The sequence below is a fragment of the Alligator mississippiensis genome, chromosome 2 (genome assembly GCF_030867095.1).
Source record: "Alligator mississippiensis isolate rAllMis1 chromosome 2, rAllMis1, whole genome shotgun sequence".
NCBI classification, from domain to species: domain Eukaryota; kingdom Metazoa; phylum Chordata; order Crocodylia; family Alligatoridae; genus Alligator; species Alligator mississippiensis.
The window spans coordinates 226507623-226530571 of NC_081825.1; the positions used below are offsets into that span (position 1 = coordinate 226507623).

Consider the following 22949-nt stretch of genomic DNA (forward strand, 5'->3'; position numbering starts at 1 on the left):
TCCTGAGTTATCATTAAAATGCCACAGCAGCTCTGCCAGGTTGCCTTGGAGAAAGGCATTTCCTATATTTAAGTGCCTGGGACTCTAAATTTGGGCTAAATCACTTCAACATAGGCACTCATTTTGGGAGCGTCAGTGTTTGTGTGCCGAACTGGAGAAGTTGGGTTTCAGACAGTCGAGGGCTGAGTGCCCACCGCTCCCCCGACTTCAGCTGCACTTGGAAATGCTGTGTTGGGTTTCTCTCGCAGCGTTTGGGGAGCTGCCCCCACATCCCACCATGCTTCTTACAATATCACTGTGTAGTATGAGGCAATGTCCTGCAGGTGGCAGCCGAGGTCAGGAGCAATTTGCATAGGTCTCACTGGAGCCTGCAGCATCTCAGCTGGCCGAGCGTTTGGCCACTGCAGTCCTACTGGTACTCTGGGGCAGCTACAGCCAAACAGCTGATGCTGAGGTGGTAACTTGGCTTTTCTCAGGCTGCTGAAAATTGCCCGGATGATTGAAAGGAGGCAAGAGGGTGCAGTGAGGGAGTAGCTAAAGCCTAGCTTATGATATTAGAGGGAATTACAGCTCTGGCACTTTGAAGCTGCTCAGGATGTCCTGCATGAATCTCCCTGAGTTTGTTTTTCTCTCTCAGGGTTAAACTGCAAAAAATGTGCCTAATCAGAGGCTTCATCTCTTTGTTGTCTTTACCCTACCCTTCCATCTTGCAGTGCCTCGGCTCTCTGCTGCCCTGCCTGAAGAAGCAGGGAGGAAGCCTGGGCTTGGACATGTGATCAGCTAATCTCAAGGCCAGTGGGCCAAGGCAGCTACTGTTTTATGGACCTATTAATAGTAGGCAGTGCTTGCTTTTGTGCAGCACCCTTTCCCTGCTTCACCTGCAAGACCCTCTCTGTGCATTACATTTCTACCATGTTTAACATGATCAGCATAAGTGAGCAGGGTGAAATATGTGCACCCAATTTAAAGCATCATAGCATAGGAAATGAGCCATAAAAATGTTCCACATATAATGTAGAACATTTTTGTGGCTGGTTTGTATGGCCAGGAGAGCAGAGGAGAACAGTGAGAATGCTGAAAGATTTAGAACACTAAACCTGTGATGAAAAGTTGAAGGAATTGTTGAATGTTGAATTTTTTTGTGGCTGGCTTGTATGGCCAATTTAACTTGTAGCCAGAGCTAACAATCAGCTGATTGTCAGTCCCAGGGCCCAGGATGAACTGGGGTCTGAAATCGTCCCAGGACCAGCAATCAGTTGATTGTTGGCCCCAACCTGAGGCTGGAGCAAGGGGAAAAACCAAAGGGGTCCCCACTTCAGGATTTTAAACCCCATGCCTGGCAGCTGTGGCTGGGCTGTAAGGGTGCAGGGGATCAGAAGCTCCCATTGAGGGGAGCTGAAGGGGTTCCCCCCTCTGGGGACTTTAAACTTTGGTCCCCCAGCTTCCTCTACACCAAGAGCTTCTGATCCCCCATGCTCAGCAGCCTGGCCAGAGCTGCCAGGTGTGAGGTATTGACAATCAGCTGATTGTCAGCTTCATCCTTGACAGCCCCAGATTTGATTCAAACCTGGGGCTGTCTAGGCCAAAGCTAAAAATCAGGTGATTGTATGCCTTGACAGCCCTAGGTGGGCCAGACCTGGGACTGTCTGGGGTTGGAGCCAACAATCAGCTGATTGTCAGCCCCTGACCCAGGACAGCCCTGGGTAGACTGGACCTGGAAATGTCTGGCCAGGGCAGCCAGTCATCTGATTGTCAGCCCTGCAAGGGGGGGCTGCTTTCCAGTGCAGGGAGGCCAGGTTTATTATCCCAGGCTCCCCCTGCACTAACAACGTGTGGCAGGGCAGGAAGCACGATAGTTGGGGTCGGGAATCAGATCCTATTGCACCATTAAGTGAACATGTGCCAGGGACTTAAGCATCATCACATATCTGGCATCTTGCTTGCTTTTTCTTGCATGCATTCACATATGCTCTTGTTTGGACTCTGGTCTTATGATGTCTGTTACTGTACCCAGGGCAAATACATTTCCTGGATTGGGGGTTTCAGTGAAAAGGACAAATCTAGAGTTCATTTCATAGGAGTTATATGTGGCACTGAAAGAGACTCCATGCTCTAGTGCAGAGGTTCCCAAAGTTTTTCTTATTGTATACCCCCTTCAGATTTACCAACTGCTGCATACTCCTACCAGCATACGTGTTGTCTTTTAACCCCTTAAATGCCAGTTATTATTATAATGACAATTAAATCTAGCATTACACAATTTCTCCCATGTACACCCCAGAAATGTCTTGCATACCCCTGGGGGTATGTGTACCACAGTGTGGGGACCCTTGCTCTTGTGCATCCCCCGTCTTTGAGGCACGATCAAGTATATACTGACTGTCCTTAACAGATACTTGTCCAACCTATTCTTAAGGAGCTCCAGTAATGGTATTCTCCAGTCTTCTTAGGCAAACTGGCCTAAACTTATTCTTACAGTTAAACTGAAGATTTAAAATGCTGTGCTTTTCTGACCTTGAACCTGTTTTACTGGAATTTAAGACAATTCCTTCTTGTCCCACTCTGAGTGGATAGGGTGAAAAATAGCTCACTACTCTCTATAGAAGAATGTTTTACATAGTGGAAAACCTTTATATACCTCTTTAGGTCTTCATTTTTTCTAGACTAAATAAACCTAGGCAGCACAGTTTGGAGAGGAGGAGAGCAGGCAACAATGGCAAAAGAACAGGTTAGGGACTATTTAGAAAATCTGGACATATACTAGTCCATGGGTCCAGGTGGGATGCACCCAAGGGAGCTAAGGGAGTTGTCTGATGAGATTGCAGAGCCACTGGCCATAATCTTTGAAAACTCATGGTGATCAGGAGAGGTCCTGGACGACTGGAGAAGGGCAAACATAGTGTCCATATTTAAGAAAGGGAAAAAGGAGGATCCAGGGAAGTACAGACCAGTCAGCTTCACCTCAGTCCCTGGAAAAATCATAGAGCAGATCCTCAAGGACTCCATTTCTAAGGATTTGGAGGAGGAGAAGGTGATTAGGAACAGTCAGCATGGATTCATCAAGTCATGCCTGACCAACCTGATTGCCTTCTATGATGAGATGACTGACTCTGTGAATGCGGGGAGACCAGTGGATGTGGTATACCTGGATTTTAGCAAGGCTTTTGATATGGTCTCCCAAAAAATTCTTGCAGGCAAGCTAAGGAAGTATGAGCTGGATGAAAGAACTGTAAGGTGGATAGAAAACTGGCTGGAGTATTAGGCTCAGAGGGTAGTAATCAATGATGAGAAGACTTGATGTCTTGGGACATCATCCAGGACTTGATGGCTTGATGTCTAGTTGGAAGCCAATATCAAGTGGAGTGCCCCAGGGGTTGGTCCTGGGGCTGGTTTTGTTCAATGTCTTCATTAACAACCTGGAAGTTGGCATGGAGTGCCCCCTCAGCAAGTTTGCAGATGACACCAAGCTGGGGGGAGTAGTAGATACACTGGAGGGTAGGGCTCAGATTTAGAGTGACCTAGACAGATAGGAGGGTTGGGCTCAAAGAAATCTCATGAGGTTCAACAAGGACAAGTGCACAGTCCTGCACTTAGGATGGCACAGTCCCATGAACCAGTAGAGGCTTGAGGTAGACTGGCTGGACAGCAGCTCTGCAGAAAAGGACCTGGATGTTACAGTGGACAATAAGCTGAATATGAGCCAACAGTGTGCCCTTGTTGCAAAGGAGGCTAACGGCATACTGGGCTGTGTTGGTAGGAGGGTTGCCAGCAGGTCAAGGGAAGTGATTATTCCCCTCTATTCAGCAGTGGTGAGGCCATATCTGGAGTACTGTGTTCTGTTTTGGGTCCCCCGCTACAGAAAGGATGTGGACAAATTGGAGAGAGTCCAGTGGAGGGCATCAGAAATGGTGAGGGACTGAGACACATGACTTCTGAGGAGAGGCTGAGGGAACTGGGTTTATTTATTTTGGAGATGAGAAGACTGAGAGGGGATTTAATAGCAGCCTTCCACTACCTGAAGGGTGGGGGTTCAAAAGAGGATGGAGCTAGACTATTCTCAGTGGTGAAAGATGATAGAACAAGGAGCAATGGTCTCAAGTTGCAGCAAGGGAATTTAGTTTAGATATTAAGAAGAATTTTCACACTATGAGGGTTGTAAAACACTGGAACAGGTTACCCAGAGAGGTTGTGGAATCTCCATCCTTGGAGGTTTTCAAAACTGGGGTAGACAAAGCTTTGGCTGGGATGATCTAGTTGGGGTTGGCCCTGCTTTGAGCAGGGGGTTGAACTAGTGACCTCCAGAGGTCCCTTCCAACCCTAACTTTCTATGATTCTGTGATTCTAACCCAATTTCTTCAACTTTCCATCACAGGTTTAGCATTCTAAATCTCTCATCATTCTTACTCTTCTCCTCCGTTCTCTCTCCAGTTTGTCTGTATCTTCCTTAAAGTGTTGTGCCCCACACTAGACACAGTGCTCTAGCTGAGGCCTCACCCACACAAAGTGGAATGAGATTATGCCCACCCATGACACTCCAATTAACTTGTTTCAGAATGAGATTTGCCTTTTTTACAACAACATCCTATGGGTGGCTCATACTTGACCTGGGATCCACAATAACTCCCCAATCCTTTTCTGTGCTTCCTGCTGTCCAGCCAGTTATTTCCCATGTTGTATTTTATACATTTAATTTCTCCTTCCTAAGTATAATATTTTTAGTGTCTATTGAATATCATTTTGGTAAATTTAGGTTCATTTCTCTGATTTATCAAAACTGTTTTGAATTCTGATCCTTTTCCCCAGTGTTGGCTCACTTTGCCAGCTAGTATCATTTACAGTTTTAATAAGCTCATTCTCCATCCCATCATTACAATCACTATTGAAAATACTGAATGCTGCCAGACCTAAGACATCTGTAGGTCCCTGCAGGACCTCACAAGAAATGTCCTCCCACTATCACCTCACAGTGAATCATTGATAACCTCTCTTGAAGTACCATTTTTCAACCAGTTGTGCACCCATTTTTGGGGATTTCATTAGACTATATTTCCCTAATTTACTTATGACATTGTTACGTGGGACAGTCAAAAACCTTATAAAAGTTAAGAGCTATCACATCTGCTGCGTCCTCATGTATACTAGGCCAGTTACCTGTCAAAGAAGGAAATGAGCTTGGTTTGACATGGTCTACTCTTAACAGAACCTTGTTGGCTCTCTTTCATCACCTTTTTATTTTCTATATGCATTTAAATGGTCCAGATTGGTATGAACTGTGGGGGGTTTGCCTTCTTCTGTAGCAGGGGGCATGGGATTTCTTGAATGTATATTAGCAACCTTTTACAGAAGCAGGATGTTGGCTGCTGTGGTCCCCCTGCTTTACCTAGCAAGTATACCCTGTAGCATGTTAGGATGTTATGCCTTGTGTTGTGTCAGGGTTGACATAACACAACACAGTTTTATTAAGAGGCTATGGATTTGTTTAAGATGATTTGGATAGGGATGAGCCTGCCTCAGGCAGGGGTTTAGACTAGGTGACCTCTGGAGCTCCCTTCCAGCCCTACTTCTGTATGATTCTGATTCTCTGGAATGTTTTAACACCTTGGTCCAATATCTTTATAGGTACTGAAGTCAGACTGACTGCATTTGTAATTCCCCAGGTCCTCCTTTCCCACCCTTTTAAAGATAGGCACTGTGTTTTTCCTTCCCCAGTCCTCTGGGACATTCCCCATGAGTTGTCAATGGTTCAGTATTGCTTTGACTAGTTCCTGAAGTATTTGAAGGTGATTTTTGCTGGGCCCTGCTGACTCAAGTGCATTTAACTTAACTGAATATTCTTGAACCTACTCTTTCTCTCCTGCACTCCTGTACTCTAGTTACACTTAATTTTAATAATTACCTAGTCACAAATAGCCTTTTTTTTAAAGATGGGAGCAAAAAGGCATAGACCACTTTGGACTTCTGAAGGATTTTTTTTTCTTTAGGGTTGTAGGGAGGTACCTAGAAACCTAGAGTGGGCATGACATACAGATTCTCTCTGTGAGCTCCAAAGTCTCTTGTGCCAATTTTGAGCAAGGCTGCCTAGGCTAGGGGTGGTTTGCGGGTAGTTTTCAATAGCACATTGGAGTGGTGTGTTCCATGCAGGTACCTATGGACTGCTTGGCAAGACTTAAGATGAAGATCCTGTTTCCCAGGCAGCAGCAAATCCCATCAGCGGTCTGGGGTTAAAGGCTCATTTTAGGGCATATCTACATGATGTTTTGTGGTGGAGGGTAGTATTTACAGTACTTGTCAATGTACTGGAGCTGTCGCTAATATGGTTAAATCAAGTGCTAACAGCAGTGAAGCCATGATAGCATGGGCTTCAGTGTGGGCTACCCAAGCCCACTCAAGCCCCTGGGATTTACTCAGTAGAGGAAGCCTCTGTCACCTCCATTTCTTCACTACTCTTGATACCCAACCTAGCTAGCTGGATTAAAGCTCCCTTAGCTATATCTCCCCACCTCTGTCTGCAGAGTTTCTCTACCCATACATTTGTATGATGGCCATAGCTGCTGCCATAGAACAGTGGGGAACTGCATTTGGGTCCAGTTAGAGAAGTGTTGGGTAGGAGGGACTGACTTTTTAAGCAGGGCAAGTGTTGATGTCAGTGAGGAGAGGGAAGCACTCTAAAAAACAAACAAACCCTACTACTATAATATCCCCCTGCATTGAGGTGGTAGCTCTGAGGTTATCTGTGTTACCTACAGCCTTACTATTCTGCATACATCTTCACTGCTGCCAGGTATACAAATAGCAGCAGCCCTTCTCTGCCTGTGCCTGATCCGGAGCCATCCCCCAGTCCTGCCAGCCATGGTGATTCATGTATGTGTGACCTCCAGGCTTGAATGCTGCGTAGTGCTCTACTTGGGAATAAAACTCCTGATGCCTTTACAGTTGAGTCAAAATACAGCTACTACTTCACACAGCATTATGCCACTGGGAGCACATCAGTTTAAAGCTCTGGACTGACACCCCCCTGGTGACTGAGTTAAGTTCAGGACTTCCAACCAACCCAGACCATCTAAGGCAGGGGTGTGAAAATTATGACCCATGAAACCTTATTATCTGGCCCCAGTGCTGCCTATGGGTCTTGAGTGGATGCACAGGCAGCATGTGGGGTGATCCACATAGCCCTGTATACCGCATGTGGCTGCTTCATGCCAGATCCAGCATGTATCCCAGTGCAGCATGGCCCCAGAGTGACCAGCAGGCACTGTGTGAGGTGCAGTCCTGGACCGGATGCTCCAGGACATGTACTGCACACGATGCCCACTCCAGGAAACATGTTGTTTCCAGAATGGAAGGGATGCTCTCTGGAGGAGGCATTGCATGCATGGCTCTGTCCCAGAGTAGCAAGAGAGGGCATTGTATGCAGCCCAGTCCTGAAACAGCCAGTTCAGGGCAACACTACACACAGTGCCCACTCCAGCTGCTCCAGGACATGCACTGGATCTGGTATGCAGGGCTGGTTTGCAGACCTGATCTGGCCTGTGGATTGGCCCCACACCACTCATCCAGCCTATTTGACACTCCTGATCTAAGGGATCACCTCAGCCCCTGCGATCCAGACGATCCATAATAGGGGTGTGCAAAGCAGGCCTTATTCAATTTGGATTCAGATTTGGTCCGAATCAGGGACAGTGATTCAATCTGTTGATTCAGATCACTGTCCCTGATTCAATTTAGCCAAATCCGAAGCTGAAGATTCAACGCTGATTTGGAGAATCAGCAATTTGGATATAGACACAGCTTTGCATTTTTTTCTACATATCTCGAGGTACCAGGCACAGCTTGTGACCACTGTGATGCTGGGGCACATGGAGCATCCCACAGGAGTGCCGGGAGGGCCTCCACCTGCTCAGCGGCAAACCCAGGAGTGGACCAGAAGTACTTCCAGTCCACCTCCAGGTCTGCTGGGGAGTGTGCGGGGGGCTCCCCCCACACTCCCCTGGCTTAGTGATTGGCTGTGGGGAGACCTCGGGTGCCTCCCCAGATCTAAGAGGCACCAGTCGCCGAGCCACAGGAGTGCAGGGGAGCCCCCTGCACGCTCCCTGGCGGACTCAGAAGTGGACTGGAAGTCCTTCTGGTCCACTTCCAGGTCTGCTACTGAGCACACTGGGGAACCCCCTGTACTCCTGTGGGACGCTCCATCTGCCCCAGCATTGCAGCATTCACAAGCTGCCAGCTACCTAGAGGTACGTTAAAAAACATTTAAAGCTGTGTCGTCTGAATCTCTGAATCTTTCTGAATCTGTCCAAATCAATTCGGAGGGTTCCGATTCAATTAAAGCATCCTCTGATTTGATTCACAATCGGAGATTCGGCACCAAATCGGGCCGAATCTCCTCCAAATCGAATCGAGGACTGAAGCATTGCACAGCCCTAGTCCATAACTACTCTGCTCTGGAGAGCAGAACTGTCAGCTACAGGGGTGAAATTGGCAAGCATGGAGCTCAGAGTTTGAGCCTGAATTTTGGGACTTGATCCGGGAAGCTGTCAAAAGAACAAGTTTCCCCGCCTTCCCCACCTTCAAAGCAGAATGAACATAGAGTCTTCCCAGTGAAGGATGGTTTAAAAAAGAATCCAACCTCAGGGACTGAGACCAAGATGCAGGCCATGTTTGTTTGGTGTGTTGTGAGGCATTTGTATGCCTTGCAGCTTGGCACCAATATTGATACCAAAATGAAAAACAAGAAGGGGCTTAATTTGCCTAGCTGGGCTAAATGGAAAGGAGTGCTGACAGTAGCATAATAGCGCTCTGAAGGGTGTAAAATTCATAGTGAGAGGAAATACTGGGGTGTTTATTTAATTCTTTAAAAAGCTACAGGTGGAATAGTCACACCCCTGAGGTAGCTGATAGTTTGAGATTGATTAAACAGGCATACTGAGGCAGGCATGGTGAGGACAGTCATGTCTCGTGCACTGAGAGTAAAAACAAGAAAATAAAAATTCCAGAATTATGTTTCTGAAAAGGACTACAAGGACAATGACAGCAAAGTACCTGTCATTACTCACAGTCACCCCAAAGACATCTGGAGTTGGCTGGACAGTTGGGCCTGGCAAGAGTCAAGGATTTTGTGTCTGACTTCCTCCCAGCCTCTCTTCCAGGAACTCATCTTATACCACCTCTCTTCAGTCAGATTCATGTTATACACATACACAGCTTATCCCATGCGCAAATACCTGAATGCCCCTGTTCTTTATCAGTTAGTACCACATTAATCATTTGTATCAGTCAAATTTGTGTCACACATTCCTGTGGCATCCATGCTGTCACTTTTGTGGCTCCAACCCCTCTTGATGCCTAATATTCTTTTTTAGATAGTCTGTGCTGTCCTAGCGTGCATGCTTAAGGCTACTTGCTTCTTATATAAGCATGTTGCCCTGAAATAGTATGATAAAATTCATATCTAGCTTATCTATTTGGGCTAAGCCTAATCAGGTAAGACCTACTCAAGGCAAGACCGTATCTTTTTTTTGAAATTTTGTGTCTCGGGTCAAATCAGCCAAATCATTTCTAAATTCTATCAACTGAGCAGAGCCCAATCATTCAAGTCTGTGTGGTGCAACCACTGGCAAGTAACCTGCCTCCCAGACTCTTCAGCCTGTAGCTTCAGATACTCCTAAATCAATGGCAGGGATCCTACGAGAAAGTGCCAAGCCCAGAGGTTTTGGAGATCAGATGCCCCCTAGTCTTGCTTGCCCCTAGACATAAAGTTGAAGTAGCAAGTTAGAGGAAAAGCCTGAAAGCCATCCCCCATCACCAAAATTGTGTACCCAAGATCCTCATATTGGGAGGCATGTATAGGCTTGCAGGGATCAGCCTGCCTGCAGTGCAGGGGACAGGCTTTCACCCTCCTACTACACCAAGTCATCTTTTGGGTCTAAGGGCTTCCCTACTTAGCCTAACTTCCTCTTAAATCATACCTTATGGGATACACAACAGATACAAGTATTTACCCCAGGTCAGGGACCTGGAGCCATGTCTGTAATCCAATTCTTATCATGGACAAGTGCATCAGTTTCACCAAACCACATCCTGGAAGAGGCAATGGAAAGAGTTCCTCCTTAGCCACTCCCACTGTCCACAGGCCAAGGCCAGAGAGAATAACTGAGCCTGGCAGCATAACATACAAATTCGGACTCTTTTCTGTAAAGCACAAAGGCATGGCTGGCAGACTGAGATGGAAGCCTATTCAGTTTAAAAAAGAGATGCTTGAAGGGGGACATGATAAGGGTTCACAATATACTAAATGGTGAAGAGAAAGTTAATAGGGATTTATTATTTATTCTTTCTCACAATACAAGAACTAGGGGTCTTAAAATGAAATGTAAAACTAACAAAAGGAAGTTCTTTTGCACACAGCATGTAATTCAAGTGTGGAACACATTACCACCAGATGTTGTGGAAGCTGACATTTTAGCCAGATAAAAGAAGGGACAAATTCTTGAAGGAAAGTGGCATTAGTAGCTATTGAGCCTGGGAGTTAGGGATACAGCCTCTGAATCAGAACTTCCTAGACCTTAAATGCTGGAGGCTGCAAGTGGGAGAGAAACCTGAAAAAAAACCCCTGATCATACCCTGTTCACTCTCCCTTTCAGCATCCACTCTCCGCCACTGTGACACAGGAGACTGGGCAAGATGCACCTGTGGTCTGACCCAGTAAATGGCAGTTCTTATGTTATTAAGTAAAGGATGGGCAAGTTAAAGGGGATTCCTGGAAGCCACTCACTGGCAGTGTAATGATATGATATGATATGATATGATATGATATGATATGATATGATATGATATGATATGATATGATATGATGCCACAGTGCAGTCTACCAGGGGAAGGGATGGCACTGCCTAGGATTTTTAAAATTAGACTAGGATGGAGTCTTGGAAAATTGATTGTAGCAACCAGCCCTGCCTGGGCCCTGGGAGAACTGGCTGCTCTGACAGATCCTTCCGGCTGCCTGTGATTCTCTGCCAAATTCACAAAGGGCTGATACTCAGATCTTGTGTTTCTGGGGTAACCCATGCTAGCAGCACTGCCTTGTTGTGTCGGCCAGTAAAATCTTAGCCCCTCTGTGTCCCGCCCTCCCAGCCAGCATTGCTTGCAGTATTCTTGTTGTGAATCAGAAGAGAGCCATGTTGCTGCGGTTGGAGCTGCAGCGTCTGGGCAGAGAGATGAAACCATTGAGTTAATAAAGACGCTTTATAGGTGCCCCTACAGGTGCCTGCTGGTTGGGGAAATGGAAACCTTTGCTCATAGGTGGGTTTGGAGGCTTGTACATTTTTTTTTAGCCTGTCCCTTTAAAAATAAAGCAGCTGAACAGAGATTTGCTCCTGCTGTTGCTGCTGTATCCCAGCTCTGGCTCCCTCTCCGCTGCTGCTGCTGATGTGATGCGACTGCCCGACCTTCCCACCCAGTCTCATGATTTTCTCTCTCTTAATCCTTCCAGAGCCATGTGAGCCTACAGGCCAATAGCGTCCTGGGAGTGGGTGGTGGGGAGGCGAGCCGGCTGCAAGCAGAGATGCTTCAGCTAGACCTGATCGATGCAGCCGGGGAGACCCCTGCTGAAGAGGAGACAGCACCCGAGAAGCTCAAGAAAGAGCCCCTGCCGGTAACCATGGACACCTACAGACCCAAGCGACCCACAACTCTCAACCTCTTCCCACAGGTGCCTCGGACCCAGGTAGGTCTTGCCCGGGGCGTGTCAAGGGGCGGGCAGGGGCCTGGATCCTGATGTGTGGTGTGCACTGCAAAGATCCCTCTCTCTTTGCTTGTCCCCATGTTCCCTAGGGAGCTCAGGGAGGATTTCCAGCCTTCCGACATTCCCAGGTGCCAGTTACCTGCTTACGGTTTCAAGGCAACACAGCAGTGTTGGGGGCCTGGGGGCAGGTGAGAGCTGTGGGTTGAGGAGAAGGCTCTGGGGTTCCAGCAACCATAGCTAAGACTGGGGAAGGAGAGGGTTAATGTCTTTTGCAGGGCGCACTTGTCTTGGATGACACAGCTCAGCTGGTGAATGAAAGAGGCTGCAGTTCTGGGAGAAAGCAGTGTGTGTGTGTGTGTGTGTGTGTGTGTGTGTGTGTGTGTGTGTGTGTGACACACACAAGCAGAGCAGGTGCAGGGGACTGAAATCTCCCTTGCTCTTGGGGAAGAGGTGATGAGTGGTGGAAGAGTTGCATTTCCCTCTCCTTAAACCCCTGCAAAAATGTGAGGCTCTTGGGAGGTGGGGGTCAGTGGCGGTGACCCCTCCAAGCCATGTCCAATGGTTTACCCTGTTTGGTTTACCTCTGCTCAGTCAGGGTCTTTGCCCGCTCAGAAAGCCAACTCAATACTTGATACTGAAGAAACAGACTCTAAGCCCAACCCTTGAGGCAGGAGGAGCCTACTAGGTTGGCAGAATGGGCAAGGAGGATGCAGGACCCCTACCACACCCAGCTTCTCTGATGGACTGCAGTCCAGTCTGGCAGCATCCTCCGCTATCTGAACCCTATGCCACTCCTAGGTCCAGCCTCACACTCTGCCTAGGTGGGGGCAGGGGCAGGGAAGACTTATTGGTTCTCTGTGAACCATAGCATGTACAAGAGACCCCTTCATGAGCTTGATGTTGCTTTCTTCCCATCACCTGGGGGAAGGGAGTGTTATGATGGTTGTCAGTTTGGCAGATAGGCCTCTAGGATGCATGGATCCAGATTTCCAGCCCTGTGGCAGGAGTAAGACTCTGAGAGGTTGCTGGCCTGGGGAAGAGACTGAGCAAGGGTCTTTGCCGGGGAGCCGGGGGAGGGCGCACAGGTCATGCTGAGGAATTTTTTACCTGCTCACCCCCAGTATTTATAACCAGAAGGGTGATAGCTGAGTCAATTGAGGTGGTAAGAGAGGAATGGAGGGGGCTAGCCAGAGGAGGGGGGATCGGGGCAGAAGGTCTAGTGCAGTGGGGTAGAGTTAGCCTCCAGCAGAGGAGGGGGATGGTGGGACGTAGCCAGGGAGTGCTTGAGGGATGGCACCTGTTGGCAGGGAAGGGAATTGGAGGGATGTGTTTGGAATTGGGTTTGGGAAGCTGCAGGAGAGAGGTCTGGGAAATGAGGCATGAAGTGCCAAATGCATGAATGAGCCATTGAGCAGTGTGTTCATGGGGCCAGGAGGGGGAGGGCTGGGCAGGCTAGGATGATGTGCGGGGCGAAGCAGTGCAATGGGTGTGGGGGAGCTGCAGCCAGAAGGAAAGTGTGAGTAGTTGGGCAAAAGACTGCAGCTGGGCTGTTTCTCTCCATGAGCCTCCTGGTCTCACAAGCTCAACTGTGTCTTGCCTGAATGTGGCTAAAATGGGGGAGCTAAAAATGAACACCCAGGGGCTGCAGCAGGGAGTGTGGGTAACTCAGTAAGGGATGCCCTTCCCCTTCCTTTTCACGCGTGGAGTTGGGGTGCTGTCTGTTGTGTGAGGTACCAAATGGAGGTCCTTCCTAGTGGTGCCTGTTAAAAGCAGCAGGATGTGAATCTCAGTGTCTTGTACAAATTCCTTCTTTGGTGCTTCTGCTGCCCCCCCTCATCCCATGTGTAGTTGCAGTGAAAGAGGATTCTGCTCCCAAAGTGCTGGGCCCCGGTGCTGTTCCACCCCAGAGGGGGCTGCATTTCAGGGTGAGGGGCTGCAAATGTATGTGCAGTGGCAGAAATCCCGCCGCCTGCCTCTCTCCTGTAGAATATGCAAAGCAGCACAAGGTGCAGGCTGCCCAGAAGGCTATTTTTAGCAGTTCCTGTAGTTCAGCCATGGCTGCTTCTGCCAAGTAGAAGGATTTTCATCTTGGTGGCACTCAGCTGAGGAGCATGAAGCCAGAGGCAGGTGTTCCTCTGGGTGACAGATGGGGAGTAGTCAGTGGGCGTGGAGCTGGGTGTCAGCAGCATAAAACTGGCAGCTGATGTTAACTCTCCAATTGAGGAACTGGGGGTGGGAGGAGCGATGAAGAGAGTAGAGCCATGGAGAGAGCCTTCTCCTCCTCACACGTGAGGTGCAGCTGGTACCCGACACAAAGGGAGAGCAGTTAGAAAGACTGGAGGCAGCCAGACATGTGAGCATAATGGACAAGGAGGAAGAGGTAGGTTTTGTAGCCTTCTGCACAGAGATCCTGGAGGAGAGAATGGGGTGTACGAGCCTACGAGCCAAGGGTGCTAGCCAGAGGCAGGCCTGAATGGCTCTCAGGGAACAGAGAGGTTGACTTGAGTCTCTTGGGGAGGGACAGCAGGGAACTGTGGGTGACAACAGTGGAGGAACAAGCCAAGATGAGATGTATGTAGCTCAGGAAGGTGAGAGTAGGTGATGCCTGGGTAATGAAGAATTGCACCAAAAGGAGGGAAGGAGGGAGGCTCAGTGGAAGCAGGAGGAAGGGGTTTGGCCGCAAGAGTGCTACTGGCAGCTTGCTTCCCTCCTGGAGTGGAAGAACATAGCAGCCCCTTGGCAGAGAAGGGGAACCAGGGTGGTGAGGGACCAAGCCAAGGGCACCAGCAAGAGAGTGAGGAGAATGCAAGTGGTCTTAGCAGCTGCGGGAAGAGGGAGTGCTGGGTCTCTGCAGGGGAATGCTGCACACTCCTGTCAGCCTCAGGCTCAGAGCTGGTGCTCAGCTCCCCTCTCTTTTGGATGAGAAGGTGATCACAAGGAATCAGGTCCCTAAGGAAATACCAGGGCAATGGCTTTGGGGGGACACCCGTGGTTATGGCTAATGAGAAACAGGAGCTTGGTGGGAAGGACCGTGTAGGGGAGAGTATGCAGAAACAGGGGATTGTCAGGACTGTGTGGTGGGTGAGTGTAAGTGCAGGGGGCGGCAGGAGGATGGAGATGCAGAGTTAGGAGTGGATGGGGCAGATGGGTGTGTGTAGGGGAGAGGAGGGCTGGGACATCTGGCCCTCTGAAGCTGGATGACTACACTGTCTGTCAAATCCGTCATGATGCCATTGCTCTTCCACTTGCTGGGAAGGCTAATTTTCCCCCAGCATACTTCCCCAGACCTGCCCTTGCTTGCCCCCCTCTCCTGTACCTGTGAGTGGCCGTGCTCTGCCACCCCTATGGCCCCATGTCCTCAGAGGCCTCTTGCACTTGGCTGGGGGTGGGAAAGGCATCATGGGCTCCTAGCCAAGGGAAGACTGTCGCTGGAGCCATGTGCAGCATCTGTGGGAGCCAGATACCTTTGCTGCTTGTCTCAGGGTGTTTCTGGCCTCAGATTTGGCCAACCAGCATCCTCCTGCCCTGAAAAACAGAGCTAAGATGGGGTGTCTCTGCAGCAGGCAGGCCCCACTCCACACACGTGATCCTGTGTGTGAGCAGAGCAGAGACACAGACAGGCAGGCTCAGAGCCTGGCGTGTCTGGCAGTGACAGCTGCAGCCTGTTAACCCGTTCAGACCCCAGTACTGTGGAAGAGGCTTGAAAGAGCAGAAATCTGCCCAGTTAGTGAGGATGGCAGAGGGCCTTTTCAGTCGGCTTCGGAATTGTAGATAACTGCTGTGAGGAAGCTCAGGTTGCTGGCTTCTCATTCAGGCAAAAGGAAAATAAATTTGGGGCAGTACCTGAGTTGAGGGGGCAGAACCTCAGTGCCAAAGGGAATGGAGGAGAGAGAAAGGAGAGTAACGGGCAGAGGGGAGCCTCTCTTTTTGCGGGCAGTCTGCTTCTGCCCATGAAACAGTGCTCTTCCCCTTCTAGCTGTGGCTCAGGGGATCAGGGGAGCCAAGTCATCTCTGGGGACAGAGTTGCTGTGAGAAGAGACGACTCCTCCTCTTTCACTCCTCCTGCCATGGATTTGCTGTTATAAGCTCCATGTGAGGGAGCAGCTGCCCTCCTCAAGAGGAGAGTGTGGCCTGGGCAGTTAGGATAAGTAGCTCGGGCCCACACAATCTGGAGGCAGACAGATGCTGTTTGCACGCAGATGCTTTATGGAGCAGAACTGCCCTTGAGGTGGCATCAATAGGCCCATTTACCCTGTGCAGTACAGGGCCAGGAGCTGCTGAGCTACGTGCAGCTCCCCATGAGAGCTTCCCTGAGGGTGCATAGCACCACTCTCAGCTGCACCAGCGTCTGCCCACCCCACCAGCCATACTGAAGCCACCACTTCACTTTGCCCCCCCCATTAAGATGGGGCTGGCTGGTGCACCCTCACAGCAGGTAGCACCTTTCCCAGGCCACCATTGCCCTAGCAGACTGACCTCGGGGCCTTCATCCTTTCTTCTGTGCAAAGCTGAGCTCTTGTTGTGGGAAAGCTCTGGCAGCAGCTGATGGTGCAGAGAGGACAGGAGCTAGACCGAGATCTTCTGATGCTGCTGTGTCTATCTCTGTGTGGATGCCTGCACTAGGTCTTGCTGTCCCAGCTCATAACATATAAGCTTCGTGAATCTAGCCCCCAGCTCCCAGCAATCTCCCCATCTGTTGACTTTCCTGTAGCCCAGGTGCCTTCCAGTGGCTCTGCCTTGCAGCCCTGTCCTCCACCCCTTTCCTGGCTGTTCTCCATCTCACTGAGGATTCAAGCCACTTGGTATCTTTGATGCCCTCCAGCTCACCTGGACTCCATTCAGCCTCATGACTCTAGTGAGGATGTCTAGATTGGATATCAGGAAAAACTTCTTCACTGTTAGAACAGTGAGGCGGTGGAATAGACTGCCTGGGGAAGCTGTGGACTCTCCATCACTGGAGATATTCAAAAAGAGTATGGACAGCTGCTAGTCAGGGATGGTCTAGGCATAATTTAGGCCTATGTTCTACTGTGGGTATTTTCCATGCTTCTGGGCTGTGCTGGTTGCCACATGGGGCTGGGAGGGAACTCCTCCCCCAACTGCTGCTATATGTCTGCTTGAGGGGAACGCCTCCAGACCTAAGGTTGAGGAGGACCGGGTTAGAGTGCTTCTGGAGGGGCTGGATGTGTTCAAATCAGCAGGTCCAGATGCTCTCCACCCCAGGGTGTTGAGGGAGCTAGCAGGGGTTATTGCAGGGCCCTTGGCATGGCTTTACGAGTGCTCGTGGTGCTCGGGTCAGGTGCCAGATGATTGGAAGATAGCCAGTGTGGTCCCCATCTTTAAAAAAGGGAGTAGGAAGGACCCTGGGGAAACTGTTTGAGAAGATCATCAAGGAGCACAACTGTGATGGGCCGGCATCGGGGATGATGCTCAAGGGCAACCAGCATGGTTTCATTAGGAGCAGGTCATGTCAGACCAACCTGACTGCCTTTTACGATCAGGTCACAAAAGCATTGGATGCAGGTGTCGCCGTGGATGTAGTCTTTCTGGACTTCAGCAAGGCCTTTGACACTGTCGACCACCCCATCCTCATTAAAAAAACTAGGTGACTGTGGCATTGATGCCTACACAGTCAGATGGATTGCAAATTGGCTGAAGGGTCATGCTCAGAGGGTGTTGGTGGATGGGTCATATTTGACCTGGGGGGAAGTGGGCAGCGGAGTCCTTGGGCCCGCACTGTTCAGTTTCTTTATCAGCGATTTGGACGACGGGGTGAAAAGCAACCTGTTCAAAGTTGCTGATGATACCAAAATTTGGGGTGAGGCTGGCACGCTAGTAGACAGGGAACGACTGCAGCAAGACTTGGATAGGTTGTAGGGGTGGGCTAACAAAAACAGGATGCATTTCAATACGGACAAGTGCAGGGTGCTGCACTTGGCCAGTAGTAACCAGCAGCACACTTATAAGATGGGAAACTCCCTTCTTGAGAGCACGGAGGCAGAAAGGGATCTTGGAGTCATTATTGATTCCAAGATGAACATGGGCCGACAATGCGAGGTCACGGTCGACAGGACTAACCGGACCTTATCGTGCATCCACATGTGCATCTTAAGTAGGGCCAAGGAGGTGATCCTCCCCCTCTACGCAACACTGGTCAGGCCACAGCTGGAATACTGTGTCCAGTTCTGGGCACCCCACTTCAAGAGGGATGTGGACAACATTGAGAGGGTCCAGAGGAGGGCCACCCGCATGATCCGGGGACAGCAGGGCAGACCCTACAATGAGAGGCTACGGGACCTAAACCTGTTCAGCCTTCATAAAAGAAGGCTGAGGGGGGACCTGGTGACCGTCTATAAATTCACTAGGGGGGACCAGAAGGGTTTGGGGGAGACCTTGTTTCCCCTAGCGCCCCCCAGGATAACAAGGAGTAACTGCCACAAGTTGTTGGAGAGTAGGTTTAGATTAGACATCCGTAGGAGCTACTTCATAGTTAGGGCAGCTAGGATCTGGAACCAACTTTCAAGGGAAGTGGTGCTGGCTCCTACCCTGGGGGTCTTTAAGAAGCAGCTCGATGCCTACCTGGCTGGGGTCACTTGAGCCCAGTTTTCCTCCTGCCCAGGCAGGGGGTCAGACTTGAATATCTACAAGGTCCCTTCCTACCCTACTTCTATGATTCTATGTCAGGGTTTTTAAACCTTCCTCAGAGGCATTGGGTGTTGGCTACAGCAAAGGCTGGGGATTTTGACCAAGGTGTACCAGTGCTGCTGCTGGGACTTAAAGCCAGAGTTTCTTGGCTAGAGGGTCTTGCCTCTCCACTCAGGGTCAGACTGATCACCATATTGGGGGTCAGAAAGTAATTTTACCCCAGAGCTGGACTGATATGGACTGTGGGGGGTGTTGTCTTCCTCTGTAGTAGGGGGTATGGCTGTCTTCCTGGGATCTCATGAACACATATTAACAACCTTACAGAAGCAGGACATAGGGTACTGCGGTCCCCCTGCTTTACCTGAGGCAGGTCAGCGTGTTAGGTCTTATGTTGTGTCAAGGCTAACTATGTGGTTTGACTAAGAAGTTAGGCAATGGATGTTTGGACAGAGATGATCCTGCCTCAGGCAGGGGGTTGGACTAAATGACCTCTAGAGGTTGTTTCCAGTTCTACTTCTCTATGAGTCCATCTGAGGTGTTTGCCTGACCCCATTGCCCCAGGAACTGAGCACATCACAGTCTTTAACCTAGGTATCTTCAGCATGCCACAGGGAGGCATAGAGAGTCTGAGTGCCTTGCCAAGGCCACCCAGAAGGCCTGTGGCAGAGCAGGGAATCAAAGCCAGGTCCTAAGCTAGAGCCCAAATCACTAGACCAAATGGTTCTGCCTTAAGTGAGGCTCTTGAGTCAGGAGCCTGGGACACAGATGAGGAAACAGGAGCAGCAGGTGTTGATGAGCCTCTTCAGGCCAGATGGTGACAGCAGCAGCATGAGTAATTTGACCCAATCACTTCTCTTCCTGGTACAGTCGGTGCTGATGGCTCCCAATCCATAGGTCCAGTTCTGTTGCCTCTAGCTGCCATGGACCCTTCTCCCCCTCGCTGCCAGGCTCCCCCTCCATTCACTTATCATAAGAGTGTTGTCTTCCCTATGTAAACCCCCAGTGCTTGCATGTCAAATACCCTGATGCATGGGCTCCACCTAGCCATGCTAGCTGCCATGTTGCTCCCCCCTCTCCCTGCCAGTGACCATATGGTGATGTCATGGGGTCACCACTCTTGTGAGCATGTGTGGTGGGACACGTGGCTCAGTGGAGTGATGTGTGGCTGCCTGTTGCAGTACAGCAGGTGACAATTCTGAGTGTCCTGCTAGGATAGTGACCTAACTCTCTAAGGGAAGGATTAGGGCAGAGGCTTGTATGTATTTTCCCCAAAGGCAGGACTGGACAAGAAGGGGGCTAAGACCCTGATTTCAGGCCTAGGCCACCTCCACCCCCAAAGTTAATCATTCTCACCACTTCTCTTGACCTTAGCTCCCTGCTGGTATTTGGGAGCCATCCCATCTCCCTGTAAGCTGCTCCCTCCCAGGTGGATGCTGTCCTACATAGGTGTAGGGGGGTGGAAGATCATTCTCTACCTCTGTTCTAGGAGCTGGGCTAAGATACAGACCCCAGGGCATCCAGGTAACTATTGCCATGGGGTGGCTGACATTGCCCTGACCACCCTATGAACCACATGCCCACACTCCTTTCCCTCTTTTCCTCTGTATCCCATAGTCTCCTCCCTCCCCATACGGCTGAGCACTGGGCCCACCTGGGTCTGTGCTGGATGGACACAGGCCCTAAGGTCTGAGTTTCAGGCATACAAAATCCCCATCTTGTGTTGTCCTGACACCACCACACAGAGGGGAGGGTTATCCAGAGAGATCCCCTCTCCCCATCAGGGCAGAGCACAGACACAGGGGAATGCAAGCAAGCTGAGTGCTGGGAGGGGAATGGGCCAGTTTCTGCTGGGACCAAATATCCACTGGATTGTGGTCTTTGAGGGCATGTGGTTTCCACCCTGTGCCACCCTTTCTAGCTTCCTCCTTGTCTAGGTAATGTTAATCTGGAGGCTGGCCTCCCTGGACACTACACAAGCTTTATGGGCCACTGCTGCTGTGTTAATTCATCTGGCCTGGCTGGTTTGTGCACTAGTGGACAAGTGGGAGCTGGCAGCCACTTGCTGCTCAGCACACACTGTGTAGAAGTCCTGGCAGAGGTGGTCGCTATGGCAGCTCAGCTGGCTTATGGCCCATCCTGTTGAGTCTTGGGGAGCTATGGAGAAGCAAATTGGAGAAGCTTGATTTGTTGCATTGGTGTAAAAGGGGTTTCTGAGACTATGCTGGAAACCTGCAGCAGCCCCTCCAGAGGGGTCTTTCCCTCCTTTCTTGGCTTGTTGCTTGTTGAAGGAGGAAGAAGGCAAGTATCAGACAGCTCAGGCTCTTGTAGAGTGAGAAGATCCCCAGGAGAACTGAATCCCTCCCAGGGGGCAGGAAGGAATTGTTATAGGCATAACCTGATGAGGTCACAATAAAAGCCAAAGGCCCTCATATGGGCTGGACACATGTACAAGAAATAATTAAAACCCACATGCTGGAGAAATGCAGCTACTGTAGCTGGGGAAAGATAGCCTGAAAGCCAGATCCTGCCTTGGAGAAGGACCAGGGGAGCAGAAGCACCAGCGAGAGACTCAAGGCTTAGGATGGGAAAGAGGAGCAGGAAATAGGCCAAGAGTGTCAAGGAGATGCAAATCAGCAGTGAGATCCTGAGGACTGTGTGTGCTGAAGCTTGTGCAGTGCAGGTGAAGCCAGTCCCTATCTGGGGGGACCTCACCTCAGTCACTGCTGAACTTATACTCCCAGAGACCTCAGACACCTGGACCTGGCCTGGAGTAAAAGACCCCTGTCTGGCTAGGCTGGTTCAGTAGTGGGTAAATGTAGAGCAGGTAGGTAATGTTCACAGGTAATGTCTGAAGCCCTGGGAGGGGTGGAGGCGAATCTTTAGAGCAATAGGGCAGGGTGTCCCCGATGGGAACATTCTGGCTGAATCTTCAAATGCTTCCTATCTTTGAGATGTGGAGTCCTCTCCTTAGTTGTTAAACTGGGAAAGAGCCTTCAAGAATGTGCTGGACAGCTAGACCTGGGGCTAGCTGGGCCTTTTAGTCAGACCAGGGAGGAGGATACCCAGCTGGATAGTTTGCCTTCTCGTGGCAGACCCCATTGTCTGACCGCCCTCAGAAATTGTCAGCTACATACCCAGGTATAACTGGTGGGGACCACAGGATCTGTCTGCTCAGACCCACAGGGTCTGTCTGCTTGTGTCTAGAACATGAAGGGATAGCAGCTGCAGAAGGATTAATGCTTTGGATCAACTCGATTCCCTGAATAGCTCCAAAAAGAGGCCTTGTCCTCACTGGAATGTGCACCAGGTCCCCGACAACATCACCCATGATCAGCTTGGGTTGTTTTCTTTTGTCTGGCCTGTGTGTGTAGTTTAGGCTGTGCCCTGAGGGCTGTTGGGCACTGCAGAAGCCCAGGGGTGCTGATGTGTTGCAGAGTGCTTGCAAACACCAGCAGATTCTCCCTATGCCTGAAAAAGGGTGTTTGTGCCCAAAAGCTTGCAAAGAACAGTTTTCCAAGTATTCAGTTGGTCTCATAAAAGATATTACATTTACCCAAATAACCTTGTCTGCTGTGTTCTCCAACATTTCTCCTGACACTGTGCCCTTAAGGGTCCCATACATGGCAGATCACATACTCAGTATGTAGAGATTCCCATGCCAAGCATTACCAAATGCATGACCTGCCTCATGGGCTCAGAAGCCGAGGAGAAAATACTCTTTAGTAGTTGTAGTGTCCTAGAATATGGGCCCTCCTCAGGTACTGGGGCAGTGCAGATGACAAAGCTAATGCTAGGGGGAGGAGAGAGCATGCAGTGAATAATTGAGAGAGCTTGCACAGTGTGTCAGTGATGCATCAGAGATGGGTGCAAAGTTTTCTCAGGATTTTCCTGCAGGGGGATAATAAAATCTTTGGGCCCCCAAGTCCATTCTAGGGCTGGAGGCACAGATATCCAGGTGAGGTTCTTTTGCTTATGGCCTATCCCTCCTATGCTGGGGTTTCACCCCTGAGCTACAGCCTAAACTTTCCCAGCAGCAGCACCAGCAGCTGGGATTAGCTGGTAGATCCCCCTGAGCAACCATCTCCCCTGATGCTTGCAAACAGAAAATGACTGTCTGGCAGTGAGCAGGCTAGGTCAGCAGCGTGGTGGGTAGGAGGAGGGATGGGATGCCTTTGTGCCATGCGCTGTTTACTGTTCCAGCTACAAGGCAGCTTTGTTCTTTCCCTCAGGACACTCTGAATAACAACTCTCTTGGGAAAAAGCACAGTTGGCAGGAGCGGGTGTCCCGGTCATCTTCCCCCTTGAAAACTGGTGAGTCTCAGGCTCTCAGCAGGGGCCGCTCTCTTTCATCCCAGGATCTCCCTCTGGGGAGTTTCTCTGGTGCCTGGGTCTCAGAGGGGCAAGCCCAGTCCTGCATCCTCAAATGCCCTGACCCTCTGGCCTGTGCCAAAGGGCTGAGTGTTACAGTTGTCCACAAGCTGCTGGATGCATTAGTAGTGGGCCTGCAAGGGGACGACATCCCACCAACCCCCTGTTTACTGGATACCTGGCCCCAGCTGGGGTG

General features: G+C 50.1%; 1 protein-coding gene across 4 annotated transcripts in view; it reads left to right on the forward strand.

Annotated features, from left to right (window-relative positions):
• The window catches only part of MAPK8IP1 (mitogen-activated protein kinase 8 interacting protein 1), a 59450-nt gene that overhangs the window by 25242 nt on the left and 11259 nt on the right, over positions 1-22949 (forward strand). Inside the window, exons 1-4 of one of the 4 annotated variants that reach the window (XM_019477131.2) lie at positions 11175-11298; positions 11489-11722; positions 11830-11928; positions 22615-22696. In XM_019477131.2, the coding sequence (XP_019332676.1) occupies positions 11561-11722; positions 11830-11928; positions 22615-22696 (343 nt within the window). In that variant the 5' untranslated portion in view covers positions 11175-11298; positions 11489-11560. Of the gene's footprint in view, positions 1-11174; positions 11299-11488; positions 11723-11829; positions 11929-13973; positions 14121-22614; positions 22697-22949 lie in introns of those variants that run through there. The other 3 variants (XM_019477130.2, XM_006274060.4, XM_006274061.4) reach the window with 3 other exon arrangements.